Source organism: Arctopsyche grandis, chromosome 4, assembly GCF_051622035.1.
Source record: "Arctopsyche grandis isolate Sample6627 chromosome 4, ASM5162203v2, whole genome shotgun sequence".
NCBI lineage: Eukaryota > Metazoa > Arthropoda > Insecta > Trichoptera > Hydropsychidae > Arctopsyche > Arctopsyche grandis.
The window spans coordinates 25,089,459-25,110,332 of record NC_135358.1 but is presented as its reverse complement, the minus strand read 5'-3'; the positions used below and the strand labels follow the sequence as shown (position 1 = coordinate 25,110,332).

Below are 20,874 nucleotides of genomic sequence, written 5' to 3'. Positions count from 1 at the left end.
AGTTTGCATTTGATTTGCTAAGCACGCGATTCAATAGTTAGCATACGATGTTTGTGTCGTGTATGAACCACATCTGAACAATCGTTAATTTCAGCTTTCGGCGAGGTGGTACAGACTGATACGACCTTGCACCTCATGTCGTCGTAAGCTCAAGTACGTACATGTGTTGTGTACTTCGAACTTGACAAAGACTTTTCCGATTCACAATTTTTGTTTACTTGCAATAATTAATGGCTTTTGGATTCAATCACGATTAAATGTGCCACACGAGCTGGACTCTGGTTTTTTCGAGGTTCTATTATTTATTCCTTTGTATGAGATTGGCCTATTTATGTAAGGTACAAATATTGATTATTATTTAGGTCGATAAATAGGTGAACCGTAACATAACTAGTCGTGCATGGGTAGTCAACTAAATATGTATGTGATTTACACGCCAGTTTTTTCATTGACATTTACATATACTTAAATTACATACATATATTTATTGTGCATATGTATGTACATATGCACAATATGTACATTTTTTAACTTTTGCGGAATATCATGTTGTTCAAATAAAATTAGGTGGACTACATACATATTTATGTATGCATGTATATGTAATTTTACAAGTTAATATATATTTTATTTTAATTTGGAATTAAATCAATTTTCCATTAAATATTGCCAATAAAATGAATTGGAAATACATAAATATGAATACATATGTATATGCGATGATTTTAGATTTTTATTTAATGTTATTGTATAAAATGTTTACAATCCCTGCCTACAATAATAAGGGGTTAGTTTGTTTCGAAGAAGCAGTAATACTTTACTGTTCAGCTGAGCATCTCGTGTTTAGATTAAAGTTAAAAATAACTACTCAAATTGTTTTAATAATAAATAAAACATACCTATGTAGTACATGTGAAGGACGGTGTTTTACTTCTTATAATTGAAATAGTTTGAAAACAGCGTTCTACGAATGATTTAAGGTAAATAAATATGGGAAATGTAGTAAAACCAGCAAAAAATTATGTGTTTTTGATCAAATTTCAAATTAAAAGTTTAAAATATAATTATTTAAAATTTCAGATTAAAATGTCTATTCATAAAAAAGAATATGATACATTGTTGACTGATGAAAAGAGAAGACGTGAGAGGAATATACGTCTATTGGCAAAATTGGAAAATATTGAAAAAAAAGCTACTTTTCTACAAGCGAAAACTGACCGCATCAAATCATTGAAGGTTCTAGTTGTACGCAATATAACCGTTGAAACAAAATGTTTGGACAATCTTATTATAATATATTATATTAATTTTCAGAGCATATATAAAAACAAATTCGACAAAAATGGTATCCCAATATTTTACACTTCCCGTGACGAAAGATTGAAATGTTACGAAGGAATCAATATACCAGTACAAGACGAAAAAAGTAAAAATACTTATTATGATAAATTTTTTGAACTACAAGAACCATATGATATGAAGTCGAAGTCGAAGTCCAAGTGTATCAACTCGTGTTATATTACAAAAAATATTACATTAGAGGAAGCGATTGAAGAAATATCTCGAAGGTTTGTTTTGATACCTAAAACTCCAGGGGATATTAATATACACGATGAAAAGTTAAATAAGATTTCTAAAAATGATGCTGACACTGTTATAAAAACTCAACCCGAAGTCCAATCTGACATTACGCATGCACATGAACCGGAGAAGGTTGTGTCTCAAAATAAAGTTGATTTCATAATAGATAAAATACACGAAAATGTAAATGAGCGCCAAGAAACTGAAGTGGAAGAGTCTCACAGTAAAGAATTTGACTATATAGAAAATAAAGAAGAAGATTTATCAGAAATAGAGTTCCAAAATATGCAAATACAAAACGAAGAAGAAAAATGTGAAAATAATGTTGCACCTATAGAAGTATCGCAAGAAATTTCAGAAACCGAAGAAAGCCAGCTAGAAAATCAAAACGATAGTATTCATTCTAAATTAAAACATTTGTCGAGCGAAATAGCACATGTTGATCAAATGGGAATAGAAAACAATTATAATGATAATAATATTGTCAGTCAAGAAGAAATTGGGGCCGATAATGGTATAAAACATTCAGAAGATTTGATTTTGAATGAAAAATTAGTTGATGAACTGCAACAAGAAAACAGCAATGAAAATATAGAAGAAATAATACCAAATACAAATGAAGAAATACTGGAAAATTTGAATCAAAATACAAATGATAGTGGAGAAAATTATGAAAATCAATATGAACAAGAAAATAATGAATATATCCAACCAAATATCGATCAACAACAACCATTAGAACAATATGAAGACAATGATTATATCCAACCAAATATCGATCAACAACAACCATTAGAACAATATGAAAACAATGATTATATCCAACCAAATATCGATCAACAACAACCATTAGAACAATATGAAAACAATGATGCTAACTATGTCGATGAAACATCCAACGATCAATTCAACGCCGAAACTTCCAATTACGATCAAACAGAATTATATAATTCCCAAACAGCCGAAGAAAACGTATCACAAGAACAACCAATATATACAGAAGAAAAATATTATGAAAACCCTGACAATTACGATCAAGCAGCCGACCAAAATGAGTACAATGCCGAAAATGTTTCACAATATGAAGGCACATATGATCAGAATCAAGCAAACAATGATGATAATTATGCTTACGATAATAACACAGAACAAGTTACAAACGAGTATGTCGAATCCAATGAACAGGGAGAATATCAAAATTACACAGAGCAGAATAATGTGGAGAGTGAACAATATAATAACTACGAACCACAAGAAGATTCTCAATACTATGATGAAACTACAATCGAAGATAGTCCGATAAAAGATGTACAACCTGATACAGATGTTCAAAATTCCAGTGTGAAGCCATTGCAGATATTAGATTCAGATACTGACCCAGTATCGTTGAAGGAAGAAACAAGTGTGCAGGAGAGTGATTTTGATTTTTCAACGCAGTAGTTTCTTTTTTGATATACTCACGTATAAAATAGATACTTAGTATCTCGTTCTAAAAACCTTAGATGGTCTAATTTTGATTTATTTTCTCTATCGAAGAGTTTCCACCAGGGCAGGGCTGTGGGGTCGCTTCAAAATTTATCAACTCCGACTCTGACTTTACCTTATGCTTCGGCTATGATTCTGACTTGAATGATTTTAATAAGATCAACTTTTTGTACCAACGTATAAAATTGTTAGTATTTTTCAAAATATAAAAAATCACTAAAAATTTGCATTTAACCACATTTAATGAATTATTGGTAATGAAATAGGTATAAATAAAAAGTGAGTACATTCGTATGTATATGAATATCACACATAAACAAATCAATTGAATAAATAAAAAAAGAGACGGAGGAATCAGTCGGTTTTGCCAACAAAACATCAAAAATACGTGCAATCCAACAATTGTATTCATAATGTAATTTAAATTCATGATTTTCATAAAAAAAATTATTATATTTCATTTTATAGTTGGAATTACTTCAATAAAATTGGAAACTAGCTGATGAATTTCATAATACTATTCGTTAATGAAAATAATAAAAAGAAGTTGTAGTCGGTTGATTTTTAACAACTCCGACTTCTCTTGAAATGCTACGACTCCCGAGTCTACAGCCCTGGTTTCTACGCTTGATTGTAAATTGAATAATAGAGAAAATATGTGTTTAAAATAAAGCATCAAAATACTAAAACTGGTAAAATCAAACCTAATAAACATATTTGCACATACATAAAAGACATTTGTTTTTATGACATAACACATATGTACAAATATTAAAGAAAATATTATGAATATATATATTTACGCTTTTATTTACATTATAATTTGTTGTCTTGAACTATTTAATTTCGAGCAGCAAGAAAACAATTTTTCAGTATTATTTTTTGAACTTAACTTCTCTCCTACTTGCAGATAAGTAATTATATACAGTAGAAATAGAGAGATTTCCACTAACCGTGTCTGAAATACATATATAAATACTTTTTATTAACCACCCCATTACTAAGCATTTTTGAATCGTAAGTACTTATACTTCTCTCTTTCCAAAATAGCATAGAAGGCACTCATTTTCTGTTTTGAGCAAATTCTCAAAATTGTCCGTTTGAGAAAAAAAAAATTATGGTAAGTTTATGTATAGTTATACTTTCAAAAAAATTCGGATGTGACCAGCCCACGACTTTATCTATGTATTTGAGGAATATAAAAAGGATAAAAAACAAAATTCGATAATTAAACATACATACACGTTCACATATATCAGCTATGAGACCATTTTCGATACAAACTTCTGGCTTACGAATTCTGACAAACCTTATCAACTCAAAGTTAGTGCATAAAGAATACAAATATAAATTTTCAGCTCGATACGTTCACGGGTGTGGAAAAAATTTTATGGTCACAAAATTTTTGACTTTTTTAAGAGGTAAAAATCCCACTTCTGGTTTAATAAATTTAATGATATTTTTTTTATTTTCATTCCATTGATACAAAGAGCACACATGTTCAAAGAATCGAAAAAAATAGTGGAAGAAAAATCGAACAAGAGTAAACTGCAAAGGTTTTTGAGAAAACATAAAAAACCTCGATTATCTAGGGTAAAGGTACTACTTCCGGTTAAGGTAAAAATATTTTAAAAATTTAACTATAGAATTTACAATTTATATCTTAATAAAATTATTATTAATAAAAATTTAACTATAGAATTTACAATTAAGTCTGATCCATTGAGAGGTTTATGAGATAATTGAATTAAAAAACTTAAAAAAGGGACACCTATAAGGGGAGGTACCATTTCCAGTCAACTTAAACATTTGAAAAAAATTTACGTCTATCAAACATATTTCAGAAAAAAACTGGCATACTCTATGTAAGATTACTTTATTGCTAAAAATTACAAAACCAAAGCATATAGAAGGTTTTATAATTAAAATTAATAAATTTTTTTAGCATTTCTTTTCTTTTCATCCAGATATTTTTGATGTTTTTCGGTTAGATAAGAGATAGTTTCAGCTTGTTCAGGGAAAAGCGGTTCCAACGATAACTGATCTTGATCCTTTAATCCTACAGGAAAGTGTTCTATCCGACATCGAACTTCCACTTTTTTACCTTCAGACAACTATAAGAATAAACATTTATCTATATTAAACTTAAATTCAACATATCATGTACATAGATTAAGAATAAAATCATCTTGACTTACAGCTATTTTCACACAAAATATTTTATTTTCGAGGGTAATATCAGGACCACTTATTTTTTCAGGTGGCATTTCAATAGCGTGTTCGGGAACTACAATGTGAGATTTACGAAAACTCACCCTCAAGTGCCATGGTTCTAGAACCCATGGTTCCGTACGATTCATAGATACATAAAAAACTTTTTGGTGTAGAAGCTCAGACATCTGAAAAAAAATATTCCAACCATATACACAATTTTAGTCAAGATTTAAAAGATATTGGAGGTATTGAGAATACCTCACATATTTAGGAGTATACTCACATAGAAGAAAGTCTTAGAAGCAACAGTAGACACTGTCGTAATTGTCTTCACGTCATACTTTTGAAGATTTTCAGGTGAAGCATATATCGCCAGTTTAGGTAATAAAAGACATTTGTAAGCGTTTTGCGGTCTCACTTTAACAAGTTGACCCTTTTCCCCGTATTCTGAAATGTGACAGTAAACTGAATAAAACAATCGTTTTCTTAAAACACAGTAAGCATCACTTAACTAAACTCATACCAGGAACATCTTGAAGTAATATGAGTTTGATAGACTGTTGCTTTTTAATGTTGGTGTCTTCAACAAGGTCGTAAATGAAATATCTGTGAGTCAATTTTTTCCGAGGAGATCTCTCTTTATTTAAGAGAGGTTTATACCGCCTACGCAATATAAATGTGTTCTATGGATGGTAAAATACAAAATTAGAAAAAATCATTTGAAATCAGTTTGATCAATTGTGCAATTAAATACAAGGCAGCTTTCTATAACATCTATACCCATGTATGTATTATGTATAAGGTAAACTTACGGTTATCATTATAAAAATGTTGTAACCAATAGCGTTAAATCGATTATATTTGTACTCCATATATAAAAATATATATGTGCAAAATTTTCAATACTTGAAATGTAAACATGTAGTTTTTGTGACTAAAACAATCAATGTAAGATAAAAATTTACCCTTGTTTGTTGAAAATTAATCAACGAAGTGGCGATATTCTTAACATGATTAAAAGTATTACTGAAGTTTAGCATTTTTGACAGTAATAGACGGCCAAAGATGACATAACCTAAAAGGCGATAATGGTTAGAGACCACATTATTGGCCGCAACCCGACATTTTACAGCCAATCACTATTTATGTTTAATTGTGAAAATGATTTAATTTCGCTTTTCAAAATATACCAAAGCTTTTTTAAATGGTGATGGAGTTCACAATAATACAGTAAAATAAATATTGATTGATTGTTATCGGTACTAAAATATTATTACATGAGTGTACTCGTCAAGCGGGATTTTGTCCCGCTATAATTGAGCTGATTTGTATAATCCAGACTATATGTTGTCATTAGGGCTACCAAATATATGTCGATTACATATTTGTATTGGAGTATTCGAATATTTCTGTAGGTAAATAGATTATTACTCACATTGAACTCGCCCAAAAGACAATATTTGGCATGAAAATCGCGAATACGGAATATTTGGCACTCGAGTTCTTGTTAGTATGATGGACTTTCGGCTGCCAGATGTTCCGTTAGAGAGATTTTAGATTTTGGGCGAGCGTTTTGTGCGCAATAATCACCGAACCATTTTTGTATCAACTTATTTTATTTTTGCGACTGACAACACCTTTGATTCGATTCGATATACCCGATTAGGATTCTGCTAAAATTTGAATAATATTTTGACCTTTTTAAAACTTTATCCAAATATTTTGAAGCTCACTAATTGATATTCGACATTCGAATAATTCAAATATTTACATTCAAATATATACAAACCCGAATTTGTCTATATATATTTTTATATGTTTAAGAATTTGAAAATATAAATGCCAATAACATTAAAATAAAAATTAGTTATAGTGAACAATCATTTTCATAATCACAAGATTATAAAAAAAGAATATTTCCATAATTATACTACACATACAGAAGTACAATAGTATTTTTGGTTCGATGATTACTTGTCAAATGTGAAAGTTGGTCGCAAGAAAACTGCTCGCAAAATTGGTCGCAAATACTTTTTTTACTAACCTCTTTTACGTTTCACTACGATTACAACTCAGGAAAAAGTTTTTTACGAGATTTTTATTATTATTGACTAGACGAACTATATGAACTTCGCACGTTTCGATTTTCGTAGCAGTGATTATCCTGTTATCGATTCAAATTTGACAAGTAACCCGTTTATCGAATTTTTATGTAAGGAGGTATGTACTTAAATAACTATGTTTAATTAAAATTACAATTTGAATCAACCATTTTATTACACAACAGATTAGGCCAATACAATTTTCACTTAAAACATCTAATACCTACAATACTTTCTCAAAATAAGAGTTTCTTTAAATGAAATTTATATAAATATATAAGTCAATATATAATTATTTTACGGAACTTTTCTAATGATGCATAAATACTTTGGATTTTACCATCTACGATCATTTCAAAATGTTGAAAAAACTTTTTATTGAAACTACATACATATTTGATAAGTTGTTTACCAGTTAAAAAAAAAATGTTTTTGAATCCATGCGAATCTACTTGTGAAACCAAGAAAATACTATTGATTAAATTTATGAATAGATATAATAAGAATTTACGTTTTGATTGGAACTCCACAACTATTTTCATTTATAGTTATATTTGCAGTAACAGGTGGTGGCGATGTATTAAATTGAACCAACACTAGTTCGTATGTGACGATAGTACCAGCGATCTGAAACCCAAAATTATTTTTAAATCATTTACTGGTTTTATAATAAACGTTGAGATTAGAGTGTGTAGATAATAAAACATACTGTAAGAACAAGTCCACGGGTAACGTTAAAAAAATTTAGCCCAGTGAGAGCCACATCGTCTGTTGCAACTTGCTCCAAGAATCGTTGTGCCTTCAAATCACCCTTCATTCGTGTATATTATTTGTATATATTTAATATCCTACAATTTATATATTCTTGTATGTTACCTCAGTTCCATATGAAGATGATGGAGCAGCATACAGGGTCGAGGCTGGTTGACGAGCAGCTGAATGTATGCGAGCTGCTCCCAAAGCCACGGCTAAAAACCTCGTCATCAAAAATACAAATGAAAATCCAAAGTAGATGATATTTGACAGCCCTCGTAGTGGTCTGAATAAATATGTATAAGATCGAATGACCACAATAATATGCATATGTATGTATATTATTTGAATAATTTCTAAGCAGTTTTAAAGGTGCAGCCAAATTGCAGTAAAATTTTATTAGCTTAATTGAAATAATGTAATAGAATATGTTAGATATTAGTATGCATGGATATAATACAAATGTACATATATCGCAGTGATGTCACCCTAATGGTTTCCATGGGTTTCCGGAAACCCGTTGCTAAAAATCAAAAGTTTCCGGAAACCCGTTATTTAATCTAAAAATTCATATAATTTTTGTCAAAAATTAAACAAATCTTGAAAATTTAATGAAATTTCATGTAATACTGACTGGGAGGGAAAAAAAATCTATATATATCTTATATCTATCTATCTAGTCTAATCTATAATTTGGAAAGAGACTTTGTATGTATGTAAATATCCTTGGTCGTCGTCGTCGTCGTCGTCGTCGTCCGTAGATCGGTGACGTCATCGAACACGTGATTCGATTTTTTTTTTTTTCGATCCATGGGCGCCGATTTGTTTTTTTCGATTCAATGGATTCACCCCCGCGGGGGCGCAAAGCGAGTAGTTTCATGGGGCCCCGCCAGGGGCGCCACAAGGGGCGCAGCCCCGTGGGGCTCAAAAGGGGGCGCCACAAGGGGCGCAGCCCCGTGGGGCCCCGAAGGGGGCCCGGGGGGCCCAGCCTCATGGGGCGCAGCCCCATGGGGCTCAAAAGGGGGTGCCACAAGGGGCGCAGCCCCGTGAAGCCCCGAAGGGGGCGCGGGGGGCCCAGCCTCATGGGGCGCAGCCCCATGGGGCTCAAAAGGGGGCGCCACAAGGGGCGCAGCCCCGTGGGGCCCCGAAGGGGGCCCGGGGGGCCCAGCCTCATGGGGCGCAGCCCCATGAGGCTCAAAAGGGGGCGCCACAAGGGGCGCAGCCCCGTGGGGCCCCGAAGGGGGCCCAGCCTCATGGGGCTCAAAAGGGGGCGCCCAGCCTCATGGGGCGCAGCCCCATGGGGCTCAAAAGGGGGTGCCACAAGGGGCGCAGCCCCGTGAAGCCCCGAAGGGGGCGCGGGGGGCCCAGCCTCATGGGGCGCAGCCCCATGGGGCTCAAAAGGGGGCGCCACAAGGGGCGCAGCCCCGTGGGGCCCCGAAGGGGGCCCGGGGGGCCCAGCCTCATGGGGCGCAGCCCCATGAGGCTCAAAAGGGGGCGCCACAAGGGGCGCAGCCCCGTGGGGCCCCGAAGGGGGCGCCACAAGGGGCGCAGCCCCGTGGGGCCCCGAAGGGGGCCCGGGGGGCCCAGCCTCATGGGGCGCAGCCCCATGGGGCTCAAAAGGGGGTGCCACAAGGGGCGCAGCCCCGTGAAGCCCCGAAGGGGGCGCGGGGGGCCCAGCCTCATGGGGCGCAGCCCCATGGGGCTCAAAAGGGGGCGCCACAAGGGGCGCAGCCCCGTGGGGCCCCGAAGGGGGCCCGGGGGGCCCAGCCTCATGGGGCGCAGCCCCATGAGGCTCAAAAGGGGGCGCCACAAGGGGCGCAGCCCCGTGGGGCCCCGAAGGGGGCCCGGGGGGCCCAGCCTCATGGGGCGCAGCCCCATGGGGCTCAAAAGGGGGCGCCACAAGGGGCGCAGCCCCGTGGGGCCCCGAAGGGGGCCCGGGGGGCCCAGCCTCATGGGGCGCAGCCCCATGGGGCTCAAAAGGGGGCGCCACAAGGGGCGCAGCCCCGTGGGGCCCCGAAGGGGGCCCGGGGGGCCCAGCCTCATGGGGCGCAAGCCCTAATAGGCATTAACTAAGGGGGGCGAAGCCCTAGACGGCAATGAATCATGGGGGCGCGGAGGGGCGAAGCCCTAAAAGGCAACTGATCATGGGGGCGAAGCCTTAGACGGCATTTAATCATGGGGGCGCGGAGGGGCGAAGCCCTAAAAGGCATTAACTAAGGGGGGCGAAGCCCTAAACGGCAATTAATCTTGGGGGCGCGGGGGGCGAAGCCCTAAAAGGCAACTGATCATGGGGGCGAAGCCTTAGACGGCATTTAATCATGGGGGCGCGGAGGGGCGAAGCCCTAAAAGGCATTAACTAAGGGGGGCGAAGCCCTAAACGGCAATTAATCTTGGGGGCGCGGGGGGCGAAGCCCTAAAAGGCAACTGATCATGGGGGCGAAGCCTTAGACGGCATTTAATCATGGGGGCGCGGAGGGGCGAAGCCCTAAAAGGCATTAACTAAGGGGGGCGAAGCCCTAAACGGCAATTAATCTTGGGGGCGTGGGGGGCGAAGCCCTAAAAGGCAACTGATCATGGGAGCGAAGCCTTAGACGGCATTTAATCATGGGGGCGCGGAGGGGCGAAGCCCTAAAAGGCATTAACTAAGGGGGGCGAAGCCCTAAACGGCAATTAATCTTGGGGGCGCGGGGCGCGAAGCCCTAAAAGGCATTAACTAAGGGGGGCGAAGCCCTAGACGGCATTTAATCATGGGGGTGCGGAGGGGCGAAGCCCTAAAAGGCATTAACTAAGGGGGGCGAAGCCCTAAACGGCAATTGCTCATGGGGCGTGGAGGGGCGAAGCCCTAGAAGGCAAAGGCTCAGGGGGGCGCCGAGGGCGAAGCCCTAGAAGGCAAAAAAAAAATTTGATTTTTTTTTTTGATTTTTTAAAAATTTTTTTTTTAATTTTTTTTTTATTTTTTTTTTATTTTTTTTTTAATTTTTTTTTTTGATTTTTTTTTTATTTTTTTTTTATTTTTTTTTTTAATTTTTAAATTTTTTTTTAATTTTTTTTTTTTTTTAATTAAATTAGCTTAGTCATGTTTAAGCGGTTTATATTATAAACACTGAGCGAAGCCGGGTAATACAGCTAGTTGTATATATTTTCAAAATAAATTTTTTGAAAAAAAATTTGGAAACCCGGAGTCACCCCAAAATTGGGGTGACACCACTGCATATCCCACCCACCTAAAACAAAAATCGTGAAGATATAAGTACATATGTATGTATTTTATTGTGATGCAGTCTTCTAATATCTGCCAGTACATCTGAAATATGATGAATCTTGGAAGTCAACATTTCTCTTCATCAAAAACTATCTCAGTCATGAACAAATTTCGAGCTATTTCATATACACCGGCATGATATAAAGATCAATAGAACTTTTTCAATGATGCTAAAATGAAAATCGGCAAAATTTTTCATTTTTGTGAATAGATCGAATCTTATAACTAGAGCCCGGAATCTGAAGGGGCTGATTATTGTTCAAAGATTGTAAATGCATTGTTAAAGGTTTGCCGAACCTTTTTTACAAAGGATTTACAACAATGGAACAATAGGCGGCACGTTTCCGGCCCCTTCAGATTCCGACCTCTACTTATAACAACCCCAGTGGAACGGCAGCCACGATAGATAGCCCGTAATATGGGGTGATGCTAACGGCAATGATTACAAGCTTTTTGTTTTCTAGTTCTAGGTATACATTATTTTCACAAAGCGTTCGCCCAAAAGTCACTAAAATCTCTATAATGGAATATCTGGCAGCCGAAAAGTCCATCATACTAACGATAACTATCATATTAACGAGAACTCGAGTGCCAAATATTCCGTATTCGCGATTTTCATGGCAAAAATTGTCTTTTGGGCGATCGCAATTTACGTAATAATTCAATTACCGATACATACTACATATGTACATGGCCGTAAACTGGATTATTTCTTAGGGGGGGGGGGGCTGCAACACAAAAAAAATGGAGAGGACTGAAATGTCATCAAAACTTTTGGGTCCAAACGACATATTTAATACTTTTAGTATGTCGTTTCAGAAATACATATGTATGTATGTGTTTTTTAAGTATTAAGAGGGCTGTACACCCGAAACCTTAATTTTGTTGCCGATCCATTCTTCGATATATATATTGAGTGAATGCGTCAATATATATATTGAGTGAATGCGACAGTTGCGCTTCGACCAGATAAAACGTATTTTAAATTGACAAAATCGAGGTTTCGTATTCTCCTATTTTCTCCTCCGAAACTGGACCAATTTTTAAAAAAATTTCATCATCGGTATAAGAAAAATATTTTTTGTGCAACTATGCGCGTATTTTTTTAAAAAATCGACCGTTAAATAAGCACGCTGGACTCTTTCCGTGGGTGTAAAAAAGAGGCGATTTTATTGATGTTTGGCGGCTCCTAACTCCTATAAAAAATAACTAATCAAAAAAATAAAACGATAGATGCAACCCAATGGTATATATCCATAGCATATTAAAAAATAATTTCTCTAGTGCCATAATTGAGGAAGGGAGAAGTCTAATACGTTTGTATGGACAAGGCGCCGGTGTCCAGCTCTCTTAATGCAAGATATTGTATGTAAAATTTGGGTATATGTATGTAAAGCTTCCACACTCTAATAATAATAGAAAGCAGGATTGCATATTTTTTTAATATCTATATTAAAAGCATTTATAATTTTCAGAAGCAAAATAAGCTAATAATTTTTGGATTGACTAGTTTTTTACAAATCTCACCCTAGTTTTGTCTGACCACAACTATCCACTAACGTGTCATCATGTGCATTACTAAAGTTTTTGGGTACGAAGAATAAAATAGATGGATTATTTTTTCACGATACAATTTGATAAAACATTAAACATGTATATAAACCAAAATTAACTAACTTGAGACTGTTGAACAACTGCACGCAAATGAAATACAGATTGTTGGCAAATGACAGAAGAACGATTTCATTGATGGCTGTGTCAACTTCCTTTACTAAGCGAGAAAGATGAGCGTACTCTTCTCGTGCCAATTTCCAAAACTGCTCCGGTAAACTCTACATATAATACATATGTACATACATACTGTAGAATATCGTATTAATGGTGTTTAAATGCTCTAACAATGATATATAATCAATTTGTATTTATATTCATACCTTTCCTTTGACAGCTTCAAGACGTTTATTCAACCGATTAAACCTATCGGTCAATCCCAAGCTTACGACAATGATAAAGAGATCCATAAAGTTCCAATTGAAAGTGCTCTCTAAATTAATAATCTGGACATGAAATAAATCATATAACATCGCCTTTCCAAGAACAACAAAAGTCCAATTCATTAAAAAGTTTTGGACTGGAATATTCAATATCTTGTAAGTATTAAAACCAGGATAGACTGAATTGTCTATCCTGGTTTTAATAAATAATTGACAGTAATTGACAAGCAACAGACAGTAATTGAGGGATCTGTTTATGAGCTTAGATTATCTGTGGTACTAATATACCATTTAAATATTCTTACTTGCAATAAAACACCCTTCCAAAGAGCGTATTCGGTGAAACTAAATACTTGCGGGTAACAGTTAACAAAGTAAGATTCGGCAAGATTTCTACCAAAACTGCAATCGTAGGAGACAGCGAGACTTGCTAAAATTGCCAATACATGTTCCACTGGGCAAACACATATTAAATTCAACATTAATATTCCATGTATTAAAAATATTATTATTTACTAAAAGCCATTACTCACACATGGCAGGGAATAATATTGCGAAGCAACACAAACTTAGACGAGTGCGTAAAGGACGACGGGTTAGTCTTTTGGGTCGTTCATTTCGCGACATAGCTATTACCAGAGCTGGCCATTTTGGGGCCAAACGTAAAAACAATATCAAAACCATTAAAGTGCTTATGTAAAACACCGCACTTACTGAAACAAAGTATGAGTAAAATTAAATATCGAAAAATCAAATTTTTATATTTAGAAATACTACTTACTGGTTTTGGAAAGATCCACTCCATGGACAACCATTAGCACTAGACACATTATACTTAGAAAAAAACAGCAGCACACACTTACCATCGTGAAGCCTACTTTCCAACTGAACCACGAGAATCTAAAAATATTTAATATAAATTTTACGGTATGTTAAAATTCACAATTTAACTGAATTTTCATATCGATTACTTCAAATCTGATGGTTCTGATTTTCGAATGCCAATAACGGGTAGTATTCCGAAACATTGTCCGACAGTTAAAACCGGTGCCATGGCTCTATGAAACGCGTCATTGGTTTCTTTGTATTCTTTTCCTTTGACATCTTTAATTTTGTCTTTTTCTGGAAATATTTCTAAAAATAAAATTGGTAAGTCTTTGTATGAAATTTTGCAAATTAGTATAGCCGTAAAATTAAATAAACAATCACCATCAAATGCAGTCATTTTCTTCTGGAATACATCTACTGTGTCATTTGTAACGAAAGATCTGGAAATTTTGATAATCGCTAAATACAGTACAATATCCAGTGCTAACACTAAGGCTTTGACTGTCACACTGAGGATTAAAATTCTGAAATTCTTATCGCGCGTATTATTCTGTGGTATGGATTATATCGGTCTCCGTGACGAGACAGAATGTTAAACGACAGAAAACGCAAATATCGGCAAATATTAATGTGCGCGCGCAGAATACGGGAGGAAAAGCATGTTCCTCTTGTTCCTGTTGTATCCTGCTCGCGCAAATTAAGTGAGTATGTACCGTTTACCATGCACCATTTTTTTTTTACTTTCGACTTAAGATCTTTCGATTTTCGATCTTTGCCTTCCGATATTTGCGTTTTCTGTCGTTTAACATTCTGTCATTATATATGTGGTAAGGAGTGTTAATAATGCTTCAATATTGTGTCAATTGAAACTATATGTACATCTAATTCAGTCGAAGATATTACATATATAATATAAGCGATTTAATATAATCGATGATTGACATTAGAATTATGTGAAATATCCATTATTTAAATTTAGTGGTATCCATATATAATAAAAATAATATATTTTTATTTTACCTATGCATTAAATTCACAGGCCCGGGTCGTACCCATTGAAGCTCGTTATTTTTCATGTCAGTGTTCTGAAATGTAGTAAATCAATAAAATAAACAAACGAACTAAATTCGAAATGAATTAAGTGTATTGGTATTGAAATAGTTTTTAAATCAGTACTCTCATATATTGATTTGTAATTAATTCGATACATAAATATAATGTGTAATTATTAAATATATTAATTTTTATGAAGATTTTTGTTGTTTTGATAAAAATTAAGTAACTAATATTAAGAAATAATCAGTCAAAAAAATTGGTCGCCATTTTTGAATCCACAAATGCTATGTACTACATATTCGAACACCTCACACAATTTACTTACATATATGTTACATATTAATGATTTATTGATATGATAATATATGTTTATTTTGTATAGCTAATATGTTTTATAATTTTTACCTTTGTAGGTAAGTACATACTTAACGTGCATAAGTACGAATCATGTTTTTATCTCACAATGATGTATTTTACCCATTGATATAGAATATTCTATATCTATGATTTTACCTCACAATTCGCATTGGTAAAAGGGGTGTATTTTTTCACCTCATAAAACCGAAACGGCGTCTGTAATTCGTTTCTGATTGGCTGTCGTCAAAGTCGTGTCTGATTGGTGAAAGACGTTTGTGATTAGGCGGTCGTTAAATAATATTATTTTTTTTCGATTCAAATAAATTTAATAATGTTAATAATGTTCGACGATATTCTCACTACTAAACTGCATTTCCATTTGCCGAGCGAAGCCGGGTATATTTACAATTACATATTGGCCATTAATACAGTTCCCTTGTATATATATGAACATATGTACGTATATGTTTCTACTAGATTTAAAACCTAAAGAATACATATTTATACAATATAAATTAATACACTATGGAATTTAAACCACAAGAAGACAAATTATTAATAGGAAATTAAACCAAAACTTTTGTTGATGAATATATAAGTATAAAACAATACTTATCTAATATATAATTTCGAAAGAGACTTTGTATGTAAATATACATATATGTATATTTATAAATATCTTTGGTTGGGAATCGTAAACTAGTCAAAATTTCTATGAGTCGAGTATACGAGTCGATTTCTTTTTTCGATTCAAATAAATTTAATAAAAAAAACAAATGAATATTTACTATTAGATTCGCCATGTTTACGCTGTTTATATTACAAATACTGAGCGAAGCCGGGTAAAACAACTAGTTTCTTATAAAATAGACAATGATTTCAAGCTCAGATGATTACTCTTGTAGATAGTCAAAAATTCAACATGCGCAGTCGAATTCTCGCATGATCAATAAACATAATCATTGTTACCATGTACATTGTAAAAATGTAATATACATATTTATTAGAAGTTGGATTTTTGTAAAATATCTGACTATTGATTCCAATACTCACTTTGAGCGTAACAATCCTAAATTTTGAGTTAAAGACCGCAAAAGCCAAAAAACTGTAAAAATCGCGGATTTTTTTAAACGCTCATATCTCGTAAACGATCACCCACCAACAAAAATCAATATCATATTCGAATTCAGTGGGTCAAACTTAGTAAAGATTGGCTAGTCTCCGCTCTGGTAACTCAAAAACGTGATTTTTTGTTGCTCAGTGTATTCAGTCGATTGATCGGGATTCCACTGTATCAAAATTTTACTTTCTTACTTTAGGGGGGGGGGGGGGAGCCGGGGTAAAGTTCCAGTTAAAGTTAAATTTGTATATAAGCTAGACAATAATCTATTACCCAAATTTTTAATAATTACATAGTTAGGAATAGAGATTTACATAATTATAAGACTAGAAATAGGAATATAATATAAGAATAAATTAATTATAGGCAGAGTAAAAAAAGCAAGAACTGCAGGTGTCTTTCACAGAGGTATTCAAATCTATAATGCCCTTCCTGAGAACATTAGAAGTGTTAATAAAGGTGCTTTCTTGAAGCGTGTTAATGGATACCTTTGTGGAAGATGATGTAATTATATAGGTTAATAAATGCAATGTTTGGCATTATAATTTTATGTTATAGTTACTAATTATAGTTTTTTTTGTTATTTGTATTATGTTATTTTGTAGTTACAATTACAGTTGTTACTTTTGTTATATATTCATTAGCAATTTGCTATTTTAAATAAATAAATAAATAAAATTATTTAAAAAAATTGCAACCAATATATGGGTATTTTTACCAATTCTAATAGTTCTGATAGATTTTTCACATATTAAAAATATGGTAAACGGATTATTCCGCAAAAAACGATCGTTGACAATCGTTGACAATCGTTGCCACAAAAATCACGAATACAGAATATTTGGCACTCGAGTTCTAGTTAGTACAATATTTCACGTGGGTAGCTTTCGATTTATGGGGTAGTTGGGGGCCAGATGTTCCTTGATAGATATTTTAGTAACGTGCGCGAGATGACTTTTTGGGGAATTATCACCGAACTTAAAAATACATCTAAAAGTACGGCTACTGCATTATGTAATTCTCTAGGGTGGGGTCCATTAAATCCATGCCCCCCCCTGGATCCGCCAGTGCCATGGAACGCAAGATGCACGAACATCTCCATCCTCAAATAACTGGCAGTCTCAGATACATTATCCACAACATGTAGTAGGATAAGGGTTCTTTCCTACTTTGACCATATGGCCAGGAAGAATGTGGAGAGTTTGTAGTCACCGGAACGCTAGGAGAAAAGCGAACAAGAGGACGGTCTCTCAACTACCAAGGATTAACAGACCAGATCATAGAACTGACGGGATCGTCCCTTAACTTGGCACAGAACCCGAAGAAGTGGAAGCCAGAGAAATGGTGGAGGCAGATCATCCATCATATTTCAGATATCTATGACCACGACAATCAACATTGAGGAAACGGGGGAGAAGAAGATCCAACTGGAGAGTGACCTTATTTTATTTTTTCGACATGCACCACTTTCGATTAAATTCGATTTACCAAATTGGAACTTATTTGAATATTTTTACCCTTCTAAATCTTTATCTGATTATTTTAAAGCTCACTTGCATGTACAATATATACATAGGTACCTAACAACATATGTATGTACATACATATGTATATTTAAACAAAATTACAATTTAAATGAACCATTTTATTATTTAATAAATAAGGTTAATACAATTTTCAATACTTAAAAACATCTACATAATACATACCCAACTTTCTAAATATAATTATTTCATAAATGAAGTTTATATAAAATAAATATTGTAATTATTTCATTCGTTTTTTCTAACTATAAATAAATATGTGCTTTGAATTTTGCTATCTACCATCGTACATTATATTGCGTCTTCCTTAAATAATATGTGTTTCTTAAAATCAAATTTTGAATAATGTTTTTATTGAAAGTAAATATTTGATAAGTTGTCTTTTAATAAAATAATATATTTAGTAGTGTTTCTATGTGAGTCTACTTGTAAAACAACAAAAAATATATGGATTAAATTTACGTATAGATACAATAAAAATTTAAGTTTTGATTGGAACTCCACAACTATTTTCATTTATAGTTATATTTGCAGTAACAGGTGGTGGCGATGTATTAAATTGAACCAACACTAGTTCGTATGTGACGATAGTACCAGCGATCTGAAACCCAAAATTATTTTTAAATCATTTACTGGTTTTATGATAAACGTTGAAATTAAAGTGTGTAAGTAATAAAACATACTGTAAGAACAAGTCCACGGGTAACGTTAAAAAAATTTAGCCCAGTGAGAGCCACATCATCTGTTACAACTTGCTCCAAGAATCGTTGTGCCTTCAAATCACCCTTCCTTCGTGTATATTATTTGTATATATTTAATATCCTACAATTTATATATTCATGTATGTTACCTCAGTTCCATACGAAGATGATGGAGCAGCATATAGGGTCGAGGCTGGTTGTCGAGCAGCTGAATGTATGCGAGCTGCTCCCAAAGACACAGCTAAAGACCTCGTCACCAAAAATCCAAATGAAAATCCAAAGTAGAAAATATTTGATAGTCCTCGTAGTGGTCTGAATAAATATGTACACATATAACATTATAATGTACATATATACATAATATGTACATTATAATGCTGTAGTTTTTTTATGATAAGTATATGTATGTATATATAATATGCATATATATATATATATATATATATATATATATATATATATATATATATATATATATATATATATATATATATATATATATATATAAAAATATAAAAATATAAAAACTTTATTATTTATTATTTCGTCTCAGATATACATGCATATGTATTTTTTAGCATGAAAGCAGAATATTGTATGAAAAATTTGAGAATATTATGAATGTACGTAAAGCCCACAGCGATAAAAAAATTTGCGCTCTAATGAATAAAAGAAAGCAGGCCTGCCCTTCGCATATATTTTTTACAATCCATATTAAAAGCGTTGTAATTTTTTGAAGCAAAAATAAGCTGGAATGTAAAAAAAAATTGATTAACTAGTTTTTTACAAATCTCACCCAAGTTTTGTCTGACCACAACTATCCACTAACGTCTCATCGTGTGCATTACTAAAATTGTTGCGTACGTAGAATAAAATAGATGGATCAGTTTTTCACGATAAAATTTCATAAAAATGTATATAAACCAAAATCAACTAACTTGAGACTGTTGAACAACTGCACGCAAATGAAATACAGATTGTTGGCAAATGACAGAAGAACGATTTCATTGATGGCTGTGTCAACTTCCTTTACCAAGCGAGAAAGATGAGCATACTCTTCTCGGGCCAATTTCCAAAACTGCTCTGGTAAACTCTACACATAATACATATGTACATACATGCTGTAGAATATTATATTAATCGTGTTTAAATACTCTAACAATGATATTTAATGAATTTGTATTTATATTCATACCTTTCCTTTGACAGCTTCAAGACGTTTATTCAATTGATTAAACCTATCGGTTAATCCCAAGCTTACGACAATGATAAAGAGATCCATAAAGTTCCAATTGAAAGTGCTCTCTAAATTAATAATCTGAAATATGGATTTATCTGAGGTGTCATTCAATTTATATAACATCGGCTTTTCAACAACAACAAAAAATGAAATTCATTAAAAAGTTTTTGACTTGAATATTCAATATCTTGTTAGTACTTACTTAAACCAGGATAAACAACTGTGAACAATACCTGTGAAGACTACCTGTGGTAATAATATACCATTTTAATATTCTTACTTGCAATACAACACCCTTCCAAAGAGCATATTCGGTGAACTCAAATACTTGCGGATAACAATTAACAAAATAAGACTCGACAAGATGTCTACCAAAACTGCAATCGTAGGCGACAGCGAGGCCTGCTACAATTGCCAAAACATGTTCCACTGTTCAAACACATTAAACTCACTATTAATATTTCACGTATAATATAATATTATTGTTAATTCTCTAAAATACATTACTCACCCAGGGCAGGGAATAATATCGCGAAGCAACACAAATTTAGACGAGTGCGTAAAGGACGACGGGTTAGTCTTTTGGGTCGTTCATTTCGCGACATAGCTATTACCAGAGCTGGCCACTTTGGGGCTA

The 20,874-nt window shown here is 34.4% G+C and overlaps 3 protein-coding genes across 3 annotated transcripts; 1 reads left to right on the top strand and 2 right to left on the bottom strand.

Annotated features, from left to right (window-relative positions):
• Window positions 1–198: 198 nt before the first annotated feature.
• LOC143911419 (uncharacterized) lies at window positions 199–3,857 on the top strand. Its single transcript, XM_077430304.1, has 3 exons — window positions 199–292; window positions 1,081–1,236; window positions 1,315–3,857. The coding sequence occupies exons 2-3, from the start codon at window positions 1,087–1,089 to the stop codon at window positions 3,019–3,021; spliced, it is 1,857 nt and encodes a 618-aa protein (XP_077286430.1). The 5' UTR covers window positions 199–292; window positions 1,081–1,086; the 3' UTR covers window positions 3,022–3,857.
• A 647-nt stretch (window positions 3,858–4,504) lies between these two features.
• mRpL9 (mitochondrial ribosomal protein L9) lies at window positions 4,505–6,408 on the bottom strand. Its single transcript, XM_077429203.1, has 5 exons — window positions 6,246–6,408; window positions 5,804–5,963; window positions 5,564–5,727; window positions 5,265–5,465; window positions 4,505–5,180 (listed from the first exon to the last, which is right to left on the bottom strand). Exons 1-5 carry the CDS (start codon window positions 6,318–6,320, stop codon window positions 4,995–4,997), a joined length of 786 nt encoding a protein of 261 aa, XP_077285329.1. The 5' UTR covers window positions 6,321–6,408; the 3' UTR covers window positions 4,505–4,994.
• Window positions 6,409–7,889: 1,481 nt separating this feature from the next.
• Window positions 7,890–20,842, bottom strand: LOC143910807 (uncharacterized). The gene is given in 18 exon segments (XM_077429404.1): window positions 7,890–8,009; window positions 8,092–8,193; window positions 8,259–8,421; window positions 13,075–13,229; window positions 13,332–13,454; window positions 13,697–13,845; window positions 13,961–14,104; window positions 14,173–14,291; window positions 14,363–14,525; window positions 14,601–14,659; window positions 15,240–15,304; window positions 18,796–18,897; window positions 18,980–19,069; window positions 19,147–19,309; window positions 19,936–20,109; window positions 20,194–20,315; window positions 20,518–20,666; window positions 20,749–20,842. Coding segments are annotated over 18 exon segments (2,256 nt in total).
• Between the last annotated feature and the right edge of the window lie 32 nt (window positions 20,843–20,874).

Excerpts from the sequence above, each read along its gene's own strand:
- mRpL9 (XM_077429203.1), bottom strand. The coding sequence starts at position 6,320 with ATGCTAAACTTCAGTAATACTTTTAATCATGTTAAGAATATCGCCACT. Across the intron at positions 5,466-5,563 it reads CTTCTAAGACTTTCTTCTAT|ATGTCTGAGCTTCTACACCA; the intron begins GTGAGTATACTC and ends ATTTTTTTTCAG. Across the intron at positions 5,181-5,264 it reads TATTTTGTGTGAAAATAGCT|TTGTCTGAAGGTAAAAAAGT; the intron begins GTAAGTCAAGAT and ends TTATTCTTATAG.
- LOC143911419 (XM_077430304.1), top strand. The coding sequence starts at position 1,087 with ATGTCTATTCATAAAAAAGAATATGATACATTGTTGACTGATGAAAAG. Across the intron at positions 1,237-1,314 it reads ACCGCATCAAATCATTGAAG|AGCATATATAAAAACAAATT; the intron begins GTTCTAGTTGTA and ends ATTAATTTTCAG.